This window comes from Pleurodeles waltl, chromosome 4_2 (genome assembly GCF_031143425.1).
Source record: "Pleurodeles waltl isolate 20211129_DDA chromosome 4_2, aPleWal1.hap1.20221129, whole genome shotgun sequence".
Taxonomy (NCBI): domain Eukaryota; kingdom Metazoa; phylum Chordata; class Amphibia; order Caudata; family Salamandridae; genus Pleurodeles; species Pleurodeles waltl.
The window spans coordinates 418,739,907-418,763,933 of NC_090443.1; the positions used below are offsets into that span (position 1 = coordinate 418,739,907).

Genomic DNA, 24,027 nt, shown 5'->3' on the forward strand with positions numbered 1-24,027 from the left:
ACTTCTGTGACTTTGACAACTTGCGTTGAGACATACTTCTTGACATTGATGGAGAATAGCATTTACAACAAGGACTCCATGAACGGGCCCGCAAACGGACATCAGTATGAGAAGGAGACCTTGGTCGACAGGATGTTCGGGACGGCTCCAACATCCGCACTGCCAGAAGTTTCATACAACGCTCTTGCAGGGCTTTCAGCCCAATTTGATGACAGGAGTCACATTCTTCAGCGTCATGGTGTTTGCCCACGCACCACATACAAATGGAGTGGGGGTCCGTAACTGACATTTGTCGTGCACAGGACCTACAGGGTTTGAACCCCGAAGACATTGCAGGAAAAACCACACTGTTCTAATGATGAAAACATAGAAGTAGGCCAAAAACGGCATGACTAACTCTTACAGAACCCGCATTGCAACTGCAGAAAAGAAGGAAATGACAGCGTGTCAGTGAGGGGCTTATACAGACTCTGCTTAAGTCACATCTGGTGGACGACAACGAGACGGTGTAGTGCGAAACCCTCTTCCAACGCTCAGATGTGCTATGGGAAAAAAGCTTCTGGATCCAGGCTGGCTCCTGACGAGGATTCTAAAAGTGAGGAATCTGCGGCTAGATGTCTCTATCAAATCAAAGGCTTCAACATTTGTGCAGTAGAGGTTTTAGAGGAACACCCTCCCTTTACACGCAGAAGCGGCCTAGGATGTACAGCTTCCAGGCAAGGTTTCCTCGCACACAAGCACAGTGCATTAAGAAACATTTCAGGCTTCACACATACAATAAAACATAACATGCAACAGCATAGCAAGCTTCACTCACACAAAGAGAGAACAGATAGAAGAACAACCATCTGCAGTGCAAGCTTCACTCACACAACGAGAGAACAGTTATAGGATGGGCAAAAGCTTTTCACACTTCCCCACACAAAAAGGGAATAAGTGAAAGGTGGACAACAGCAGTGTAAGCTTCTATTACAAAGAAAGAGCAGGAGAAGGGCGACGCAGCAGTAGCCCAAGTATCGCACACACAAGCAAAGAACAGGTACGTCATGGGCAGCAGACGCACAAGTTTTGTCACACAAAAAGAGAACAGGTAAGCGGCAAGCAGCAGAAGCACAAACTACACTCACACAAAGACAGAAGAGGGTGAGGATGGGCATATTTCCTTACACATACAATATACAGCAAAAGGATCAGAAGTGCAAGCTGCTCTTAGAAATGCAGCAGGAGGAGCACTCACAGTCTTCCTACAACTGCACTGCGTTGCCAATCAACCTATCTTGCTCTTCAGGGACATCATTCACAGGGTGAGCACAAGTTCACATAACCTCAGCACAAAGTCTCTGTCAATCTGGGTGATGTGAAGGGACTTCTACTGCATTCTATCCAGGGGCAGCATAAACTGTGCCCTGCCTTTCTTCTGGAGTCAGATCTTGTTCCGATGCTGGAAAAGGGAGCCTGATGCGTTTGGTGGAAGTAAGAGGGCAACAGGAAAAGACCACAATCTCACAGAAGGTTACTAACCGATCTGACCGCCAATGACCGGAGGCCGGACGATGAGTAGGATAAGCTTGTTGAGAAGCTGGTGGAGGAAGGCCACAAGTGGCCCCAGACAGGCCTGGCGTAGGTTGGAGATGCTGGACTTGAGCTCAGCTTCCACGTTGTTTTCACTGATGATAGCGTCTTTGAGGCGGAATGGGAAGGAGTAATCCTCCAGCACTTGCACCAGTGTGAAGAACTTATCCAGGTGGGGGTCCTGGTGAGACAAGGGGAATATTAAATTAAAAAGAAAAGATACATCACACAAAATGGAGACAGGGTTCTCGCAAAATACTGTTTAGTTACATGGGAGAGATGGCTTGGTGACTAGAAATCAATTCAGCAATTTTGAGAAAGATAAAAACACATACTTGACTTGAGTTCATTCACAGCATTTGAGTCCATTCAAGAGAATCCCTGGGCAAATGTTTTATTTCAGAGTGGGTCATCTGTATAAGTTAGTGGAGATGCAGATGTATTTGGGTACACTATTTTGCATCCACTTTGGGAATACAGAGGACTTAATCAATTCATTAAGATGTTATGTCAACATGCAATAAGTTAGCAGGAGATCATCTCAACAATAAATTCAGGAGACATGGGGGTTGAAAGAGACAAGCAAATGGGTGTTTAGATAGAAGGGAAGTGCAATCTGATAGCATCAACAAGTTTCAATCATTATCTCAGTTGTCCTCGTCCCCTCAAACAAAGCATGATTTTTTTCATTTGAACTTCATTTTGCTATTATAACCCCCCACTCTCCATAACCAGAACCCAATCATGTAAAAATCAAAACATCAGAACCAACTTTTGAACACTGTAGGAAAAATTGAACAGGTGATCTCAGTGATAAGAAGGGGATGAATCACCTTTTACAGTTCCTTAGGTGATTCCACGATGGAAAGAGGAGAGTTACCTGAAAATGAGTCTTTGCTGACAATGCATCAGGAAACTAGTAATCATCAGCAAACCATGCAGCAAAAATACGTGGTGGGCACTCAGTAAACCCTCTTCAATGGCAAAGTGATATACCCCCAGGACAATTCACACTGGGAAAACTGGAAAATTCGGCAGCCTCCAGGAGGAGTGTTTTGGTATGTCAGGCTTTGCGTTACCTTAATACCCCTTTTATAAAATTGAAACTAGAGCCTCCTCATTGCTTTGGTGTATTTCAATTTAAATGAGGATGTTGGCTCAGACGGTCATCATTGATGTCTGCCGCACTGAAGACAGAGGAGAATATGAACATGTTTTTACCAGCAAAATACAAAGATATTGGCAAACGAGGTACCACTGACAACCACGGAAACCAGGTAGTTTGACACTGATGAAAGGCAGCATGGTCAAAACCAGACTTCCTTCTGCGAGGTCTCTCATAGTCTCCACAAGTCCCTCCTTTATGTTGGTGCTGACTGCTTAGATATCCAATTGGTTTGGTCTTAGACTTGGAAAACAGAAGACAGTAGGGCTTCATATCGCCTACTAATGACTTCTATCGCCTACTAATGACTTCTATTGTTTCTATTTTTACAGAAAGTGGTTAATCACCGATTTCAAGAACAATGTACTTAGAATTTTCAAAAAATAAAAAGCATCCACATTTTTAGGCACAGAATTTTAGGACTTCTCCTAAAGAGTTCACTGAAGCTCTAGTTGCGAAAAATTAGTTCTAGATCTCTATGAACAAAGAACTGTCGCATACAATTCAATGAAGACAGACAAGGCATTCAAGTGATCTCTAGACATGGGGATGGGGATCGGCAGAAATGAGCAAGGGGTAAATCAGCAGAGACAGAGAACGGCAGAGATGGAGAAAGGTGGATTAGAAGTGATTGGGGGAAAGGAGTGGAAGGTGTTTGGGAGAGAGAGGGAAAGGTGTTTGGGAGAGAGAGGGAAAGGGGGTTTGGGAGAGTTTGGGGAAAAAAAAAATCACGAGAGACAGGAAACAGAAGTTCGGGAGAAAAGGGGAAATCAGCATTAAGTCTACTGAGAAGCAGGTGTAGATGAAGCACGCTTGAAGGCACGACTACAAACATTCGGCCTGTAGTCTCTTCCCTCTTGCCACTGTTGGCAAACAAATTACCTGTGTGTGCACTGATGATGCAGCCACCACCTCCACGCTGAACACACCCTTGTGGCTGTCCACCCATTTCATGCCTGGGAGCTGCACCTGGGGATGGAGGGAGAACGGGGTGAAAGAGGTTTCAGAGTGTAAAGATCAGATCCTCGGTACAGACCAGTCTATTCCATATTTGCATGTCATAACTATACCAATATCTCAAAAAAGGACACCCCTTCTTCACAAGGCCAGACACATCATTCTACATGACTAAACCCACAACAATTTGGGACAACCGCTGGCAAATTGGGACAGAGAGAGACCTATCACCGCCCCTAGGCCAAATAAAGACACAGGAGAATGACTACTGCTTTCAATCACAGAAGAGTGCCAAACATTATGAGGAACAGGAAGAGACAACTGAGAAGTACTATTTAAGTGGGGCACACAAAAACAACAATGCATTAATCAGTGTAAAGTTGGGTGGGGGTTCCTACAATAGGAAAAAAGACACTTGAATGAAAGTCAATTAAATTGTATTTTCATGAGCCCTTTGTCTGGCAGAACCGTGCCTTCCTAATAATATCAAATTAAATACTTATTTCCCCTGGCAGTCTAGAGCTATGAAAGTTGTATAGACTTCTATAGCTGCATCTGCACTTGCTTCAAAGAATGTTTCAAACTTCAAAATATGGGCCAAGTTATTATAAAATTTGAACTCAATACCCAGAATACTGAGTCCTGCTTAGGGGTGTGAGACACCTAGACATCAATTAAGGTTAGCTGGCAGTAGGACCTACGTATCCTTGGTATGCAAAAAGGTCTCAAAACCATGTTCACTTTTTGAAGTTTCCACTTAGCGTTAGCCTGGCCCCTCAGCAGCAAATAGGAATCTGTAAATTGGTGAACAGTGGGAACAGAGTTGAAGGCTGTGATGCTATTGAGGGTCAAATGATGCCGAATGGACTTTCGCTAACACAAGCATTTTGTCACATCTAAGACCATGTGAGTTGTTTGATTAAGTCTTGTCAACTCCAGAGCTGAAAAAAGTTGTCAAAGATAAATATTAGAATTTATTGGACTCTACTACAGCCTTTCACCAACGTGATTTCAAAACAGCTTTTTTCAAAACATTCACAATTGAAGGAAAAAGCACTAGAAGCCCCTATCCCTGTATGTTGAGATTTTTTGAAAAAGTATCCACTTCTATTTCTAACACTGTACTGGGGAACAGACACTGAAGCAATAAACTGGCAGTAACTGCCTTCCTTCTTCAATCCTCATCTGCATGATCACCAATTGCTTTTGTTTTTCTGCACAATTTCAGACCTTACCTAAATTAGATTTGTGTGAAGATTACATTGAGCAATTCTAGTTTTCAAGCACTTTGTTTCATGGACAAGCCCTTTTATTTACAGCTTTGAGGGCATAACCTCACTGACACAATGGAAAAGGAAATCTGAATGTGTATAGGTTTATGTAGCACAATCATTTATTCTGTGTCTGCATAACTGACGTAAACTCCATAATCTCAATTGGGCAAAATATACCAAATTTAAGAGGGGGAAGAGAGTTATGTTGACACCTGCGTGTTAAAAAATATCCCTACATGTGAAAATGTTCTGTCAGTCGCAGCGAAGAGTCAACAGTAAAACTGGATGGAAAGCAACAGTCTGAGTGACAGTCAGAGCCACAGTCTATGGAAAAGAGAAGTCACAAGACCAAATGCAGGAAGCTACAGTCTCTACACCAGACGCAGCACACAGCCTGCCACACGAAAGTATCTTCTTGTGGTTTAAGGGATGTGGTTTCCTTTGACCGCTGATTACCTCATACTTTCACTTAATAAAGGCAACTTAAGCCACAAAGAAAATTGTCAATATAGCCTGACTTTCACAGAGAACTTTACCCAATCTTGATAAGACTCACACATCGTATCACTGATAAAAAGGTGCCCACCACCATTAATGGCCATAGTTATTCACCAGGGTCAGTGAGGCCCCACAGTGGAGAGCTCTTAACATCTAGGGAAAGCATGGCATGGCACTGGTTCACAGTAAACCATACTGTCGCCCTCACAGAATCCACCAGAGAAACAAAAGCCAAAGTAACAAAGGCAGCAGAACATTCATCTATTTAGACAGGAAGCTTAAAGGATCACGGTTTCTACACACTACATGGAACGTTCACCCAGAAGGCCTTGACTTAGGAACGAAGTTCAATTCCACCACTGGTTGAGTGCACAAACAGCTTAACTTAGTAAAACTAATCACGAGCACTAGACAAATATCCACACAGCTTCGACTGCAGCGTTCGCTGAGGTGCAAAGAGAAATGTGTGCGGTGGAGAAAAGAGGGAGAAGACAGTCCGGACATTAAAAAACACACACCTGGCTGGTAAAAATACACTGGCAAAAATGCAGAGAGTCACAGGTGCCTGTCGGCTCCCTTCACGATCTCACAAGATTCTATACTGAGCACTGAAGTTACAACTCACTTAAAGACCTTACGAGTGAGTTGTAACTTCAGTGCTCTGAGTACCTGTTGTTTGAGAATGACTGCTGGTACTCTGTCCTTCCCTTCTACAACCCTCCTTGGGACCACAATTCTTACCCAATAACAAATCTGTGGCCCTAAGGGTAAACAATGCCCATATATTTACCCCATGTGGAAGACCCATCAAATACAGATTCAGAGATAAAATTGCTGAATCCCTGCTCACAGTGAGCGCATCACTGGCATCCTGATGTGTGTGGTACCTACATCAGGCGTAAGCACAGAGTAGCTAGGCGGAGGCTTATCCACAGACACTGGAAGCGAGAAGATTCCAGTCCGCAGGCGACCATGTTGCATCAGGGGGATCCACTGCGCAAAGAGATGGAGAGAAAGAGGAGCGATTAGGAGCAAGTAGGCACATAGGCAGTGAGCAAGGAGAGGTTTTAAGGATGGCATCTGCAGGTCTGACAGCTGTAGCTAGGGCTGCTAGTAGTGGTGACAGGAGGCTGGGCTGGAGCCAGCAGCAATAACTTTAGTCAGGGAACCAGCAGCAAAGTAGGTGCAAGGGTGACTGGCTAATGTCACCAAATAGTGACAGGGCTGGTGCCAATGTGTTGAGGATGCTGGTGGCAGTTGCCTGGTTAGTTTGATGGTAGCAGGAGGGCTGGGACTTGGGATTGGCGAGGGCGCGGGGGTTGGAAAAGAGTGGAGCCAAAATACAATGGCAGTTCTTAGGGCTGTGGAGATTCAAGGATTAGTTGTAGGATTGGTGCCCACAGCTAAGGGAGAATGATGGCAGCAGGTGCGATAGATATGGGGCAGCGAGCTAGTGGCAGAGAAGACTGGCAGTGAGGATTCATAACAGTAGATTTTGGAGCCAGAGGACCAGCCTAGCACCAGGGAGAATTGTCAGAAGGGCTCACTGTGTAGCCAACTGGAGTCTCCAAAGGTGTGTTCTGCTTCTGCTGGCAGCTGACATGGTAGAAGGTGAAAAGCAGGTGGTGGTTGTCCGTCAAGTTTCCTGGAATCTTCATTTTGAATTCTTCATAGAACTCAGGAGATCTGGAAAAAAGCACAGTTACCTCACCTTGGGTTTACAAAGCATGCAACAAAAAGCTTAGACCCACTGCAAGGGCCACAAAATTTCTGTTACTGCTCCAGGAATATCCAACAGGTCAGCAAAATAACTATTAAAAAACCCCACAACCAGCAGTTATTCCTAGCTTGTACCATGAATGAACAGGATGCCTCATTTAAAGATGGTGTGCATGAAGGCCATGAGGCAGCTTCCTTACTGACTGTTCTCCTTGTACTTACTTATTGTGGTAAACAACTGCAGTACAGGCCTCTTTTGTGAACTCGCTGCAGCTTGACTTGCCAAAAATAACCTGGAAAAAATTGCAAAGAGTTCCATTATCAAAGGGCGTGCTCCAAATGTCCAATCAAAGGCTTTCTCTCTCTGCGCACCACCAAAGTGCCCTCTGATTTATAACCCATCACTTCCCGAGGGCATAATCTTACCCTTGCCTCAATTCTGAGATGAAACCAACAAATTAATTGTCTGCTGTTTGATTTCTTGTGTAAAAAGAAAAGATGATGGACAGAATGCTGAACAAATCAAACATTCACTCCCAGTCACAGATCTGGGTTTAATTAATCTTTTTTTTTGCTCCCCATGCCAGTCCAGTTTGGACCCAGCCCCATGGGACCAATCGAGCCTGAACTGCAAAGCCAGGTCCTCCCTGGACTGGAAACAAGCATCCTGGGACCGGTTTCGGGGTATCATCCCTCATCAGCCTTGAATCTGGTGGAATAGCAAGCATGGGACCCATGTCTAGGCATTCCGTTCTCAATTAGGGTGACAAATGTAAAAAGAACACATGTTGGACGGAATTCTGAACAAATCAAACATCCACCCCAGAGCACATTCTATGGCATGCCCTTTAAAAGACTGGCTGCATAAACTAGACTAAAAACCTGCCTTGTGTACTGCATTTTTGTATACGTGTTTGATAGTGCTAACATACATTACATGACTTGATTCATTCTCACACAGTATGTGTTGTGCACTGAATGATGTATGAGGCTTTGTGTTTATTTAGCATAAATGAGGTAGACTGGGAATTCAGACTTACAAATAAATATAAATGTATTTGCTTTATAATGAACAAGCTGGTGAAATGTTATGTGTGCGCAAAACTGCCACACATTCTATTCCACATTGCTTGACCTAAAGATACGTTTTCCATTTACCTGCTGAACATTTGTATGGGCTGAGGCATTGTCCTCTGCTGATGTACTTATAACAAGTCTATTGGCTAATAAGTAAACTAATACTTCTCCAATGCTTCCAATGAAATGAAAATGTCACTTACCCAGTGTACATCTGTTCGTGGCATCAGTCGCTGGAGATTCACATGTTCTGCATAGCTCGCCATCTGGTGTTGGGTTGGAGTGTTACAAGTTGTTTTTCTTCGAAGAAGTCTTTCGAGTCATGGGACCGAGTGACTCCTCCTTCTGTCTCCATTGCGCATGGGCGTCGACTCCATCTTCGATTGTTTTCCCCGCAGAGGGTGAGGTAGGAGTTGTGTTGTAGTAATAGTGCCCATGCAATGGAGTGACTAAGTATGTACCTATTTAAGGTTAAAATAATATATATACAAATGTACAAAGTTGAAGCTAACTTCCGAACTGCTACAGGCTCCCGGGGAGGTGGGTGGGCACATGTGAATCTCCAGCGACTGATGCCACGAACAGATGTACACTGGGTAAGTGACATTTTCAGTTCGATGGCATCTGTCGCTGTAGATACACATGTTCTGCATAGACTAGTAAGCAGTTATCTCCCCAAAAGCGGTGGCTCAGCCTGTAGGAATGGAAGTGGTTTGAAATAATGTTCTTAACACGGCTTGACCTACTGTGGCTTGCTGTGCGGATAGCACGTCTACACAGTAGTGCTTGGTGAACGTGTGTGGCGTAGACCATGTGGCTGCCTTACATATTTCTTGCATTGGGATGTTTCCTAGAAAGGCCATGGTAGCACCTTTTTTTCTGGTTGAGTGTGCCCTTGGTGTAATGGGCAGTTGTCGTTTTGCTTTAAGGTAGCAGATTTGGATGCATTTAACTATCCATCTGGCTATACCTTGTTTTGATATTGGGTTTCCTGCATAAGGTTTTTGGAATGCAATAAATAGTTGTTTAGTCTTTCTGATGTTTTTCGTTCTGTCAATGTAGTACATTAATGCTCTTTTGACATCTAATGTATGTAGTGCCCTCTCAGCTACGGAATCTGGCTGTGGGAAGAACACTGGTAGTTCCACTGTTTGATTTAGGTGGAACGGTGAAATAACCTTTGGTAAAAATTTGGGATTAGTCCTTAGGACGACTTTCTTTTTGTGTAGTTGTATAAAAGGTTCTTGTATTGTAAACGCCTGAATTTCGCTTACTCTTCTTAGAGATGTAATGGCGATGAGAAATGCAACCTTCCAGGTTAGGAACTGTATTTCGCAAGAGTGCATGGGTTCAAAAGGTGGACCCATGAGTCTTGTTAAGACAACATTTAAGTTCCATGAAGGAACAGGTGGTGTTCTTGGTGGTATAATTCTTTTAAGGCCTTCCATGAATGCTTTAATGACTGGTATCCTATATAGGGAAGTTGAATAGGTAGTCTGCAGGTATGCAGATATTGCCGCAAGGTGTATTTTAATGGAAGAGAAGGCTAGGTTAGATTTTTGTAAGTGAAGCAAGTAACCCACTACATCCTTTGGAGTTGCGTGTAAAGGTTGGATCTGATTATGATGGCAGTAGCAGACAAACCTCTTCCATTTACTTGCATAGCAGTGCCTAGTGGACGGCCTTCTGGCTTGCTTTATGACTTCCATACATTCTTGGGTAAGTTGTAAGTGTCCGAATTCTAGGATTTCAGGAGCCAGATTGCTAGATTCAGCGATGCTGGATCTGGATGTCTGATCTGTTGGTTGTGTTGTGTTAACAGATCCGGCCTGTTGGGCAATTTGATGTGGGGTACTACTGATAGGTCTAGCAGTGTTGTGTACCAGGGTTGCCTTGCCCAAGTTGGTGCTATTAAAATGAGTTTGAGTTTGTTTTGACTCAATTTGTTTACCAGATAAGGAAGGAGAGGGAGAGGAGGAAAAGCGTAGGCAAATATCCCTGACCAGTTCATCCATAGGGCATTGCCTTGGGACTGCCTGTGTGGGTATCTGGATGCGAAGTTTTGGCATTTTGCGTTCTCTCTTGTTGCAAACAAGTCTATTTGAGGTGTTCCCCAGAGTCTGAAGTAAGTGTTTAGAATTTGGGGGTGAATTTCCCATTCGTGGACTTGTTGGTGATCTCGAGAGAGATTGTCTGCAAGTTGATTCTGGATCCCTGGAATAAACTGCGCTATTAGGCGAATGTGGTTGTGAATTGCCCATCGCCATATCTTCTGTGCTAGAAGGCTCAACTGCGTTGAGTGTGTCCCCCCCTGTTTGTTTAGATAATACATTGTTGTCATGTTGTCTGTTTTGACAAGAATGTATTTGTGAGTTATAATTGGTTGGAAAGCCCTTAATGCTTGAAAAACTGCTAGCATTTCTAGGTGATTTATATGCAGTATTGTTTGATGTACGTTCCATTGTCCTTGTATGCTGTGTTGATCGAGGTGTGCTCCCCACCCTGTCATGGAAGCATCTGTTGTTATTACGTATTGTGGCACTGGGTCTTGGAATGGCCGCCCTTTGTTTAAATTTATACTGTTCCACCATGGAAGCGAGAGGTAAGTTTGGCGGTCTATCAACACCAGATCTAGAAGGTGACCCTGTGCTTGTGACCATTGTGATGCTAGGCACTGTTGTAAGGGCCTCATGTGTAGTCTTGCGTTCGGGACAATGGCTATGCATGAAGACATCATGCCTAGGAGTTGTAATATCATCTTTGCTTGTATTGTTTGTGTTGGATACATGCGTTGTATGATCTTGTTGAAATTTTGAATTCTTTGTGGACTTGGAGTGGCTACTCCTTTTGTTGTGTCTATTATGGCTCCCAGGTATTGTTGTACTTTGCACGGCAAAATGTTGGATTTTGCAAAGTTGACGGTGAAACCTAGTTTGTAGAGGGTTTGTATGATTTGATTTGTGTGTTGTAAGCACTTTGTTAGTGAATTGGTTTTGATTAGCCAGTCGTCTAGATACGGGAATACATGTATTTGCTGCCTTCTGATGTGTGCAGCCACTACTGCTAGACATTTTGTAAAGACTCTTGGTGCGGTTGTTAAACCAAAAGGCAATACTTTGAATTGGTAATTATTCCTTTGAATATGAACCATAGGTATTTTCTGTGAGATTGATGTATTGGTATATGGAAATACGCGTCTTTGAGGTCTAAGGTTGTCATGTAGTCCTGTAGTTTTAGCAATGGTAACAGCTCTTGTAGCGTGACCATGTGAAAGTGGTCTGATTTGATGTAGGTGTTTAGTATTCTGAGGTCTAGGATTGGTCTCAGTGTTTTGTCCTTTTTTGGTATTAAGAAGTACAGTGAATAGACTCCTGTGTTTGTTTGTGTGTTTGGTACTAATTTGATTGCATTCTTTTGCAATAGTGCTTGAACTTCTATTTCCAGAAGTTTGGAATGTTGTTTTGATAAATTCTGTGCTTTTGGTGGTATGTTTGGAGGGAATTGTAGGAATTCTATGCAATAACCATGTTGGATAATTGCTAAGACCCAAGTGTCTGTAGTTATTTCCTCCCATGCTTTGTAATAATGACCTATTCTTCCCCCCACTGGTGTTGTGTGGCGGGGATGAGTGACATCTGAGTCACTGCTTGGTTGTAGGGGTTTTGGGGCTTTGAAATTTTCCTCTATTCCTAGGGAATTGCCCTCCTCTGTATTGGCCCCGAAAGCCTCCCCTGTACTGTCCCTGGTAGCTGGACGGTGTTGCCTGCGAGGTGCTGGCTTGTGTGGCCTGACCCCGAAACCCCCCTCTAAAGGGTGTCTTGCGGAAGGTGCTGTAGGTTCCTCTGCTCTGCAGGGAGTAGAGTGCGCCCATGGCTTTAGCAGTGTCAGTGTCTTTTTTAAGTTTTTCGATTGCCGTGTCCACTTCTGGTCCGAACAGTTGTTTTTCGTTGAATGGCATATTGAGCACTGCCTGCTGTATCTCTGGTTTGAACCCAGACGTTCTTAGCCATGCGTGCCTTCTAATGGTCACAGATGTATTAATTGTTCTTGCAGCTGTGTCTGCTGCGTCCATAGAAGATCGTATCTGGTTATTTGATATGTTCTGTCCTTCCTCAACCACCTGCTTTGCCCTTTTTTGTAGTTCCTTGGGTAGATGCTCGATGAGGTGTTGCATCTCATCCCAATGGGCTCTGTCATAGCGCGCAAGTAGTGCTTGAGAGTTAGCGATGCGCCACTGGTTTGCAGCTTGTACTGCGACTCTTTTCCCAGCTGCATCGAACTTGCGGCTCTCTTTATCTGGGGGTGGTGCATCCCCAGATGTGTGGGAGTTGGCTCTTTTCCGAGCTGCTCCTACTACGACGGAATCTGGTGGCAGCTGTGTGGTGATGAAAACAGGGTCTGTAGGAGGTGCCTTATATTTCTTTTCCACCCTTGGCGTTATTGCCCTACTTTTGACCGGCTCCTTGAAGATTTCCTTTGCGTGCCGAAGCATACCTGGCAGCATAGGCAGGCTTTGGTAGGAGCTGTGGGTGGAGGAGAGGGTGTTGAATAAAAAGTCATCCTCGACTTGTTCTGAGCGGAGGTTTACGTTGTGGAATTGTGCTGCTCTAGCCACCACTTGAGAATATGGTGTGCTGTCTTCTGGTGGTGAGGACTTTGTTGGATATGCCTCCGGACTGTTGTCCGACACTGGGGCGTCATATAAGTCCCAAGCGTCTTGATCCTGGTCACCTTGGCTCATGGTGGTGTGAGCCGGGGAATGTGACGGAGTTTGCGTTGGTGAGACGTTAATTACAGGTGGAGGAGAGGGTGGCGGAGTCACCTTTTTCACCATTTTTGTTTGTGGCGCCTGGTCTGTTTGAAACTCCAGTCTCCTTTTTCTCCTAACAGGGGGAAGGGTGCTTATTTTTCCTGTTCCCTGCTGTATGAAAATACGTTTTTGCGTATGGTCCACTTCGGTGGATTGCAGCTCTTCCTCAAACCTATGCTTTCGCATCTGAGAGGACAGTGATTGCTCCTCTGTATAAGAGCCTGGACCTGGGTCGGTTACGGGTTGTTTCGGCACCGAAACCCTGCCTGAATCTTTTTTCGGCTCCGAGGTGGCTTTTTTCTTTTTTGGAGTCGAAACCTCTCGGCGTCGATCTTCGTCGGTGCCGCTGTCTCGGTGTCGAGCCGTTTCTACACCGCTATCTCGGTGTCGTTGCTTTTGCCCAGCACTTTCTCGATCCCGAGAAGGCTGCGTGCCGGTGTCTCGACCGGAGTCGGACGATCTCGGCACTGTTTGGGCCTTTTTCGGTGCCGATGGTCGGTCACCGAATTTATGGGTGGAGCAGTGGCGTCCCCTGGGCCTTGTCACTTTTCTTATGTGTTGTTTTCGACGTCTTACTCACGGCTCTTTGATCGTCGAATTCCTCGGAGTCCGATTCGTGGATCGAAAAGGTTTCTTCTTCCTCTTGTTCCTCGAACTCTCGGTGCGCTGTCGGCGTGGACGCCATCTGAAGTCTCCTGGCTCGACGGTCACGGAGTGTCTTTCGGGACCGGAACGCGCGACAGGCCTCGCAAGTCTCCTCACTGTGCTCAGGTGACAGGCACAGGTTACAGACCAAATGTTGGTCTGTATACGGGTATTTGTTGTGGCATTTGGGACAAAAACGGAACGGGGTCCGTTCCATCGGCGTCGTTCGACACGCGGTCGGGCCGACCAGGCCCCGACGGGGGATCGAAAACTACCCTGAAGGGCACCGGAGCGCGTCGATCTTCGATGCGGTGTTGAATCTAACTACGCCGATCCCGAACGCAACAATACCGACGAAAATCTTCCGATATTTACTAACTTTCCGTTCCGAAACTCGGAGCGACAGGAACACGTCCGAAACCGATGGCGGAAAGAAAACAATTGAAGATGGAGTCGATGCCCATGCGCAATGGAGACAGAAGGAGGAGTCACTCGGTCCCGTGACTCGAAAGACTTCTTCGAAGAAAAACAACTTGTAACACTCCGACCCAACACCAGATGGCGAGCTATGCAGAACATGTGTATCTACAGCGACAGATGCCATCGAACACATGGTTTTCAACTAAGTGTGGCAATCAACGTGCCATGAGAAACTCTCTCTTTGTGGGAATTTTAAGTATAACTTAGAGTGGGAAATACCTTATATTTTCTTTCCAAAAGTTGTTATTTTCTTTGGGGTCCACCTGGATCTGTCCTAAAAATTTTGGGATCTCACATCAAAGAGATGCGGGACAGGCTCAGACTGACCTTCCTGTACATCAGAGGACTCCGTTTCATCAGGGATAACATACTGCAGCAAAGATTTCCATTTTTCAAATCAATGAAATCTACAAAATTAGTTTACTTGGTTCAATGTGGTCCAATTTGGTCCTTTTAACTATTAAAAGAAAAGTCTACAGCAGGGATATGGTGTTCCTCTTGGCATAGAGTCATCTTCAAACCAGTCACTCTCCTAATGTCGAAAGAGATCTTCTCTCTACGTGACTTATTTTTTGTTTAAGAAGAAGGGGAAGTGGGCGGGGGTCTCCAGACCCTAAAAGCTGAAAGACAGCTTTGTTGGTTCATGTTTTTGAAATAAAGGCAAGAAGCACGAAAGTCCAGTCTCACATCTCGGGTTCTTCAGAGCTTCTCCACCCCCACTTCCATTAGTAAGTGAAAAGCTTAAATGTAGAGGTAGGAACTGAACCTTCTTGAGCCATGACCACCCCAAAAATGAGCAGTAGGTAATCAAGTGATGCCAGAGCACGATGACCTACATTAAAACATATTTGTACATTTTTATTCTAAAAGCTCGCAAGCTCTTCCATCATTCTTAGCTCTAGTGGTCATTTGCTCCAGGGTGGCTCAACTCGAACCCCTCACTTGCTAAAAGTAATCTTTTGAAACAAGGAACCTCATAGTGGCCCTGATTAATAAAGACAGGTGCAGTGGTAGATGCCAGAATGCAACGTTGAAGGATCAAACCGACCTTCTTCTGTTGTGTCCCAACAAAAACTGGACAGCAAATGAGATGTAACAAAAGGGTGATGAGAGATCGTTTCTCCCAAACATGTTTGTAATTTATTCTAGGAGCCAGGAATGTATGCCTCATTCCAGAGCCCTTGTCTTATCAAGAGAAGGTAGAGATTAGGTTCAATCTCACATAAGGGTTGTAACATAACTTCTCTCACCCCTATGTTTCAACTTAAAAGGTTAGCCTTAGCTATAACACAGTTCCTAAGGTTCACATTTTTTTATCCTAGCAAGGTAAGATGTAGCTGGTGTAAAACTCAATATAGGGTTGTAAGACTTCCTTTGCGCAACCACATATCACAAAAGAGCTAGTAAAGGGTTTCACTGGCCAACTGTTTTACAGCTGGCCCTGTCACACACAGGGTGATATTAGAGGACTTTTGTGTGCTCTTGTGCCAAGGGCAACAAAGCCATTATTAGCTGCCTAAATTATAGGTGGTGCCATTGGGGAGGCACTTTACATAGCCTTTATCTGAGTAAATCACAACAACACCACGGAAAGAGGGCATTAGGGGACAGCCGAGTCCTGACATCAGCAGCCTCTTTCGGGTCATGCTTAAACTTAAAACTACCCACCCACACAGTACAGTCAATTCAAGGAGTGTGCGTTCATTATGAATCCCACATGCTTCAAATAGGGTAGCACAGCGGCTCTATTGGGGTGGTCTTAAATTACATTAAGTAGTAAAGTACCACAGAAGGTTGTGAAGCCTGTCAAGAGGAGAATGCACATGCCAATGAAAGACAGACTTCAGATTCCATGTGTGCTTTTGAAATAGAAGACGTTTCTTGAAAAGGGAGGCAATTCTAAATCAGGAGGGCCTCAGAGTGCTCAAGACCCTACTGGTGCCGGCTTCCAAGGCTCTCAGTATGTTCAACAACCCATGTGAACTGCCCTACTCTCAGGTTCACCCATGAATGTGCAGGGTGTCGGGGAGGACAGTGTCTGCCATAGTCTGATATCACCTGATGTCTTTGTCACTATGTGCTAGGGGTGGAAGGGGTCTGGAAAATTCATTTTGGGCTGGCTTTTTTATGAAGCCATAGTTGAGGCTACTTGCATTTCCCAAAACATATCCTTCTGTAATCTATAGAGAGCAGAAATGAGGTGCAGAGGGACAGCATAGTGTGCCCCAAGATTCTATGTGCCAGGGCTGTGCTTCGTGCCAAGGCCTACTCCACCTTAATATGTTGATGTAATGTTAAATAAGCTGTTCTCTTATGACAGTACTTCACAAAGGAAAGACAATTTTACCACAAGATGCTGCCCATACAGGAAGAGCTGGCAGCATGGAGCGTGAGGCTGAGTGACAGGGGTTCAACTCAGCACTGCAAAATGGAAGTCTGCTGGAATGGCTCGTGGGAGGACCAGGCATATTTCTAGGCCAATATATGACGGGAGGACCCTTCTTCCACCCCACTAAACTCTCCATCCAGCTGCGCAGGTGTGTGCCAGCCTGACCATTGATCCTCAGAGACCCCTCACCCTTGCAACAGTCACAAACATAAGTTACAGTTTTATTCTCCCCTTCGTCAAGTGTATCTTGGGCGAGTATATTTGTTTTTCATCTTTAAAACACATTTGCATTAGTAATTATAACACCCTTTCACCACATAGTTTTAATGAATACACAGTCTGAGGTTTGGTTATTACCAGGGTCTGAGTTCCAACCTCAGACGCACAAATTACACCCCGGTGACAAGTGCACAGTGCATTGGGCTAAGTATGCGCATGGCATATTTTTAGGCTATCGCAGAAGGATATAGAACTGTCAATGCAAATCACCGGCACAGTGGATTGCTATGTTGAATATCTTGGCTGTATCTGACCCGCCTGGATCTATGCTGAACACTGCTGGCTTAGTTTGTCTTAGTACAAACTTAATCTCTGCCTATGAGAATTCTGGAGCAATAGGTAAGTAGTCTTCCACAACATGTTTCTTTTCCACTATTCAGGATACCATCATCCTCATCCATCAAAACTCAGCTCTTCCTCCCTCACCTGCAGGGCCTGGCTAGGATCCTCTCCAGCCATGAACTGGACCTTGACTGCAATGTTTCTCACTGACCCCTGGCGGTTACTGAAGTTTAGGCTGTGTGGATAAACATACAGCAAGTTCCTGCAAAACGAAAAAGACAGAAATCAAACATAGGTTATTGTGTTTCAGGCTTGGAGTTTTAGGGTACAGTGGAAGCAGAAACAGCTATTCCCTTACAACTCTGATCAGTTCCCATCAATCACTAGTCACTCCACAGACTAGCCTGTGCGACCAATAGCCACCATGACTATTGGGTTACAAATTAGCTGCAGCCCCGTAACCAGATGAACTGCGATTCTACCATCCAATTTCCCCAAATTCTGGAGCACCTTCTGATTATCACCAGTAATGGAGTTTTGGAGTCAGACAGCTACAAGGTGAACTTCCATTTCATCAACAATACAATCAAGTGGCCTATATAATATATGTAGTAAGTAGACTGTTCTCCCACAACCACAGATGCTTTTTCAGTTCAGCTCAAGGGCCAACTACATTGACCAGTGGCAGAACTGTCAAGAATACAGAGTACAGTGACAACTGAAACACCCCAAATGGGAATTGGAACCCCACAGACCTCCTGCAAGCACAGTTATACACAGGGTAAGGTCCCAGAACAACACATTTATTTCACTCAAAGAAATATCCTTTTACAGATTGTGACTATAGCCTGTTAACCAATCTGGATCAAATTTCCTTTAAGACACTATGGTCCTTTAAGCTGGCTTATATAACTTGTGTACCTACACAAACAAATATACACCGTTGCACACCCCGCTAAGCAAATGTAAACTCAATAGTTAAAATTCCTTGAATGATCTGATCACTGGGGTCATTGTTACCAGCCTCTAGCTCTGATCCCTGATGACAGATCCATGACAAGCTTTGTAAACTTTTTCAGGGAGACGTGAATACAATCACACACAGGAGGAAAGACGATGAAGCTTAGCCGGACAGGTTAGAATCCTGGTTTACTATTGCCAGTACCAGAATGGATGCTGAATCTGAAGTGCAAGGACCAATTCTGCGTGAAGACTTTTAGGTCGAAGCCTACCAGACAGCACAGATGTCCAGTTAGCTAACACCATCTTGGGGACATTCTGAAAGCTTCCCTGGGAATGTATTCCACGCACCGCTTATCATTGGCTTTGTGGTTTGCTACTCACATTTGCTTCTATTTGCTGGCTCTATTTGTTTTCGGCTGTCCAGCTTGTGTTCGTACCTTCCCTTGCCCAAGCCATAATAACTGTATTCTTCCAACACTACTGAATTTCTGTAAACAGGCCTTTAAATCGTGTTCTTATCTTGTCACATTTGCTGTACATTCAAAGACAGAGGTCAAATGTAACGTCAGACTCTTTCTTCCACGGAGTCAGATGTTTACTTTTCTATCTTTGACTTCAAAGTGAAAGGAATTTATTCAACAATCATGCTGGCTTCTCAGGGTGTGCTGTAGGATGTTATTTTCTTTTCTAGCACAAAACAAAATGTAAATGTCTCTAAGTTAACTGTGCAGAGATTTCAGAATATGGAAAGCACAAATAAAGCATATTATTGGGGTAATTTTGAAGTGTTGTGGAAACAAATATTTTAATATGATCAGAACAAATCAATCTTCCACACCTTATCGTTTGTGCACTGTATATTGTTATCAGTAAAACTGTACGTCTGTGCAAATGTAATGGTCCCTTTGATTGAATATGTGTTGTCTATAATGGCAGTACACTACCACGCCATGCATACTCCACTTTACCCACTCTACTTAACTCTGCACATGCCATTCCATTCTACTCTGTACCACTTCACACCATGCCACTTCACAATGTGTCACTGCACTCTGCTATGTACTACTTCACTTGATGCCTCTCTACTCTACACCACTCTATTCTACCAATGCACTCTACTCCACACTACTTTACTATGCACCACTGCACTCTTTTCCTCTGCAGACTATGCCAAGCCACTCTAAACAAGTCTAATCTACTCTGCACAACTGCATCCTACACCACTACACTCTACACCACTTCTCTGAACTCTGAAACAATCGGCTCTATGCCCAGAACTCTATGCCACTCTCTTCCACTCTGTACCAATCCACTGTACGGCACTCCACTGTATGCCACTGCAATCTAACCTGCTCCACTCTGCCCAGTGCACTCTACGCCACTGTATTCTAGACTATTGCACTCTATGCTGCTGCACTCTGTTACTTTCCTCAAAACCAATACACTACACCACTGCTCTCCACGCCAATCTACTATGCACCACTGCCCTGTACATTACTAAACTCTACCTTGCAACACTCTACCTCTACGCCACTACACTGTACGTCATTTTCCTCTGTATCACTCTACGTCACTGCAGACTACACTAATGTACTCTATATCACTCCACACAACTGCACTCTACAACGCTTTACTATGCAACACTGCTCTCTCTGCAACTGAACTCTCACCATTCTACTCTGCACCACTGCACTCTATACCACTGAACTCCACTCTGCACCACTCTACTGCGCTCTATGCCAATGCACTCCACGCCACTAAACTCTAAGCCAATCCACTCTACGCCACTCTAATCTACTGTTCACCACTGCACTCTGACATTACACTCTACGGCACTTCACTTGACGCCTCTCTACTCTACACCACTGTACTCTATGCCAGTGCACTCTACCACACTCTACTATGCACTACTGCACTCTTTGCAACTGTACTCTGCACCACTGCACTCTGACGCTCTACTCTGCAAGACTACACTCTTCGCCACTCTACTCTACGTCACTCCACTACATGCCACCCCACCACACTCCATGCAACTCTAAGCATTACCCAACTTAAATCTATTCTACACCACTCTACTCAATGTCACTGCACTCCTCACTTTGCCCTGTACCACTCTACTCTACCCAGCACCACCCCACTCTATGCCACTTCACTTTCCTCTTAAACAATATACTCTATGCCACTGCAGTCTATGCAACTCTACTCTAGTCAGCACCACTCCACTCTACGGCATTGCACTTTACGCCAATACAATCTACTCTGCACCACTCTACTCTATGTCACTGCACTGTATACCAGTGGACTTTACACCAGTTTACTCAAATCCAATGCACTCTACGTCAAACTACTTTGCACCACCGTACTTTACATTACATACACTCTAGTCCATTCTAGGACACTCCACTGTACAAACATTACACTCTATGATATTCCACTCTATGATGCTGTACTCCATTAAACTTTACTCCACTAGGTGACTCTGGTCCACTTTATGCCACTCAACTCCACTCTATGATGCCCTACGCAACTCCTCCTATGACACTCCACTCTATTCTACAACACACTATTCTACTCTCCCCCACTATATGCCACCACACTATACAACACTCTACTCCATTCTATGCCATTCCACTCTCCTGCACTACTCCATTCTATGACGATCAACACCTCTCTACATCACTCTATTCTACAACCACCTACTCCACTCTACGCAACACCCTACATACCAAGCTTCTCCAACAAGTAGCTTGTGAGATACTGTTAGCTCTCCTGCTACCTATATGTAGCTCTCCTGTGTGCAGACCAAACTTGTGCTTGGTTGAATTAATATATGTATACCAAATTTGAAGTGAATATATTTGAAATGAAAATGTGTTTTCTGAATTCACAAGCTGATGTGTGGAGAAAAACAGTTGGATCTCCAAACTATATTTAAAGCTGATATTTGAGTGATAAAAATCAAACTGTGTTGGGGAGACTATTGCCAATTCCTTACAACACAATGACTCAGGTCTTCTAGGAGCTGAAGAAGAGGTCCTGCAGCTTTAAGGCCCCTCTCTGGACATGAAGTGGTGTTTGGTAGAGGTGAAGAAAGTGCACACATGACTTGGATAAGTGTCCCTTTGTTGAAGTATGCCGAACACATGGCTCATCTGAATGTATTTGTATAACTGAAACCTGTTTTAATAATGTCAGTGGGTCAAATATCAAACTATCTTATTCAACATCACTAAAGCATACATAGTTGCTCCTACAAACAAAGAGGTGATGTCAAACTCTAAATTTGAAGGACTGGAGACTTCCTTTCTAATATTTACTGCTAGTTAAGCCAGGAGGATAGCTCCATGGTTTAAAAGTTAGCATTGTAAAACAGCTCATTCACTTGAACACCAGTAAGACCAACACAGCCTTCAACATTGGAAGCTTGTTAAGGTGTGTTTCATTAAGAGGGGTAACAGCAATGTCTGTTGTTTACATTGGCTAGAGATGGCAAGATTATGATATCAATTGCTGCACAAAACAAGAAATTTACCAGACACATTAAGCCTATCACACTTCTGACACCATGGATCATTCTCTCAAGATTTACTGGTTTCAAAATTTTCAACATTAGAAGTAAAATAACTTACAGAAAATACAGCTATAAGAGTTTTCAGCAGGTTAAGGCTCTGATCATAATATCGCACAATCAAACTAGTCCAAGGTTATTAAGGTACCAAACTCGACTATGAAAGATTTTTTTTATTTATTTGTAACAGTAGTTTTACTGCTTGAACTTTTTCTACATTTACATGCTGCTCATTATTCCATCATTTACTGTTTGTCCTATAAACGTTTCTTGACTTAAATAACACTTTATTGGGGTGTGGACCACAGGCCGTGTCAGTGTGACTCAAGAGTGTTATCCCTCAACGTCCCAGTATATCATGTTTATCTTAAGATTCTTTTTTTATTTTTCCGTATTTTCTTACAAATATTCTTAATCATACTCCACACACATTTTTCGGCACTGGCTCACCTCCATCACTGAGAAAGCAGTAGGGTCACATGAATCCAGAAGAATTTCAAACTGCAAAACGAGTGTTATAATTAAGTAACCAATTCGTTTTTAGTGTGAACTGACTATAGAATTAAGTGGTGCAGAGAATACGCAGTAGTATTGGCCTTCTGCAGAGGATGGATTGAAGTGTAGGTATTTAAAATATATGTTTAGCACCATCTGATCCACTTGAGCATATTTTCGGTCTATTCATCAACTCAGTGGAGTTTAGTAAATATATGTGCTGATGACCTAGTTGCCACACATATGCCTTTAATAGAAACATCCTAAACTAAGGTCACATTGCTCTTTTACCTTGGTGAACTTGCCCTAGTTTTAAAGTCTAGGCTTAGAGTAACATGGCAAGATTGTTTGTCTAAAGCATCTTGCTATAGTTGCCTTAGCAGCTGGTAAGCCTCTTCATTATGGAGTATGTGAAACAAAAAGGTCTGTCTTTCTATGTCCTTATCTTTCCGATTGTAGTACATTAAATCCCTTTTCATGGTTTATGTATGTAGTACTCTTCCAGCTGCTGTACTAGGCTGTAGGAAGAATTTAGGGAATTGTGTTGATTGGTTGGTGTGTAAATGCTGGGCATGCATTGTGGATTTTTTTCCATCACAGCTTTATATTATGTATCTGTTCTCCTGATAAATGTACTAATGTGGGGTCTGCTTTTGAATGGCACATTTTCAAATCTCACGTGCTAGTTTGGATAGAACGTAATATATTGTTCCTCCTTGCTTGTTTGTAATGAACATGGCTCCAATGAGGTCTGTTTGGATTTGCCTATCTTTCCCACGCTCTGCCCTTGGAAATATTTTACTGCCAGAAACAGTCTTTAGTTCCAGCTCATCTACCAATTATCCCAAAGTAATCCCCTTCTTCCAGCAATGGAAAGTCTCCTTGTAATTTTGTTATATGGAACTTTTTCGTCCCCAGAAACTTGTTTATAATTGTACTGGTCTTAGAGTAAAGAATTGTTTTGGGATTAAACATATGCTTTGTAGAAACCCTTGTTTGTTTGAGTCTCTGTATTAGTATTAGTGTGGGCTTCTGGTTTGAAACGTGAAATGCGTAGCCATACGCTTATTAAGGTGACCCTGGGGGCCTGTGACTCATTCTCCTTTACACCAACTTTCTTATTTTCCTGCTGTGGTGGATGTGACTGACTTTATCGCAATGTGAACTTTCAGATGTACTTCCCTGGGTCTTTTTCATCATGCCTATGATGGGATTTTAAAAGGACTCATATTCTAATCAAATTTATTTTTCTTTTGCATGAATGCTGGCATTTTGGCTTCCAGTCATAGTTTCTAGGTCGCCAGATTTTATCGAGTTTCAGCATGCGCTGTTGGTACACTTTTATCTTTAAAGAAAGTGGGGTTTTCTGGTCCTTAAGACATCTTTCAATATTAGTCTTCCATTGCATTTTTTATTTCACCCTGGTATGACTCACAGTATGACTCAAGACCATAAGCCCAAATCTGTCCGACAGTCTTCAACTCAATGATCCACACTCAACATTACCACTGTTGAATGTTGGTAGGGGCAACAACGAGATGTGAAGCTTCAGTAACGATTAGAGCTTGTCACAGAGAGAGTTCCAGAGTTTGGAGGTTGTACTGGAGAATGATATTTGTGAGGCTTGGCAGGAGTTCTATTTCTTAATTTCAAGACTAATTCTTCCCTTCTCTACATTCGTTTACCACCGGATATGTAGAATAAGGATTGACAGTAGGCCAAGTAACACACAAGTTCAATTTTAATCACTGCCTCAAACGGCAGCTATTGGAGGTCTCTCAGAATGGGAGTGATGTTTTGTAAGGCGCGCATCGGAAATAAGGAGGTCTTTCAGGAGTGGCATTGAGGTTTTCA

At 43.7% G+C, this 24,027-nt stretch overlaps 1 protein-coding gene across 6 annotated transcripts in view; it reads right to left on the reverse strand.

Annotated features, from left to right (window-relative positions):
• The window catches only part of LOC138292835 (dedicator of cytokinesis protein 7-like), a 512,184-nt gene that overhangs the window by 347,943 nt on the left and 140,214 nt on the right, over positions 1-24,027 (reverse strand). For all 6 annotated transcript variants that reach the window (XM_069231649.1, XM_069231647.1, XM_069231646.1 and 3 more), the window contains exons 15-20: positions 17,292-17,409; positions 7,408-7,478; positions 7,014-7,152; positions 6,358-6,459; positions 3,620-3,706; positions 1,522-1,753 (exon numbers count right to left, since the gene is read on the reverse strand). In XM_069231649.1, the coding sequence (XP_069087750.1) occupies positions 1,522-1,753; positions 3,620-3,706; positions 6,358-6,459; positions 7,014-7,152; positions 7,408-7,478; positions 17,292-17,409 (749 nt within the window). The remainder of the gene's footprint in view (positions 1-1,521; positions 1,754-3,619; positions 3,707-6,357; positions 6,460-7,013; positions 7,153-7,407; positions 7,479-17,291; positions 17,410-24,027) is intronic.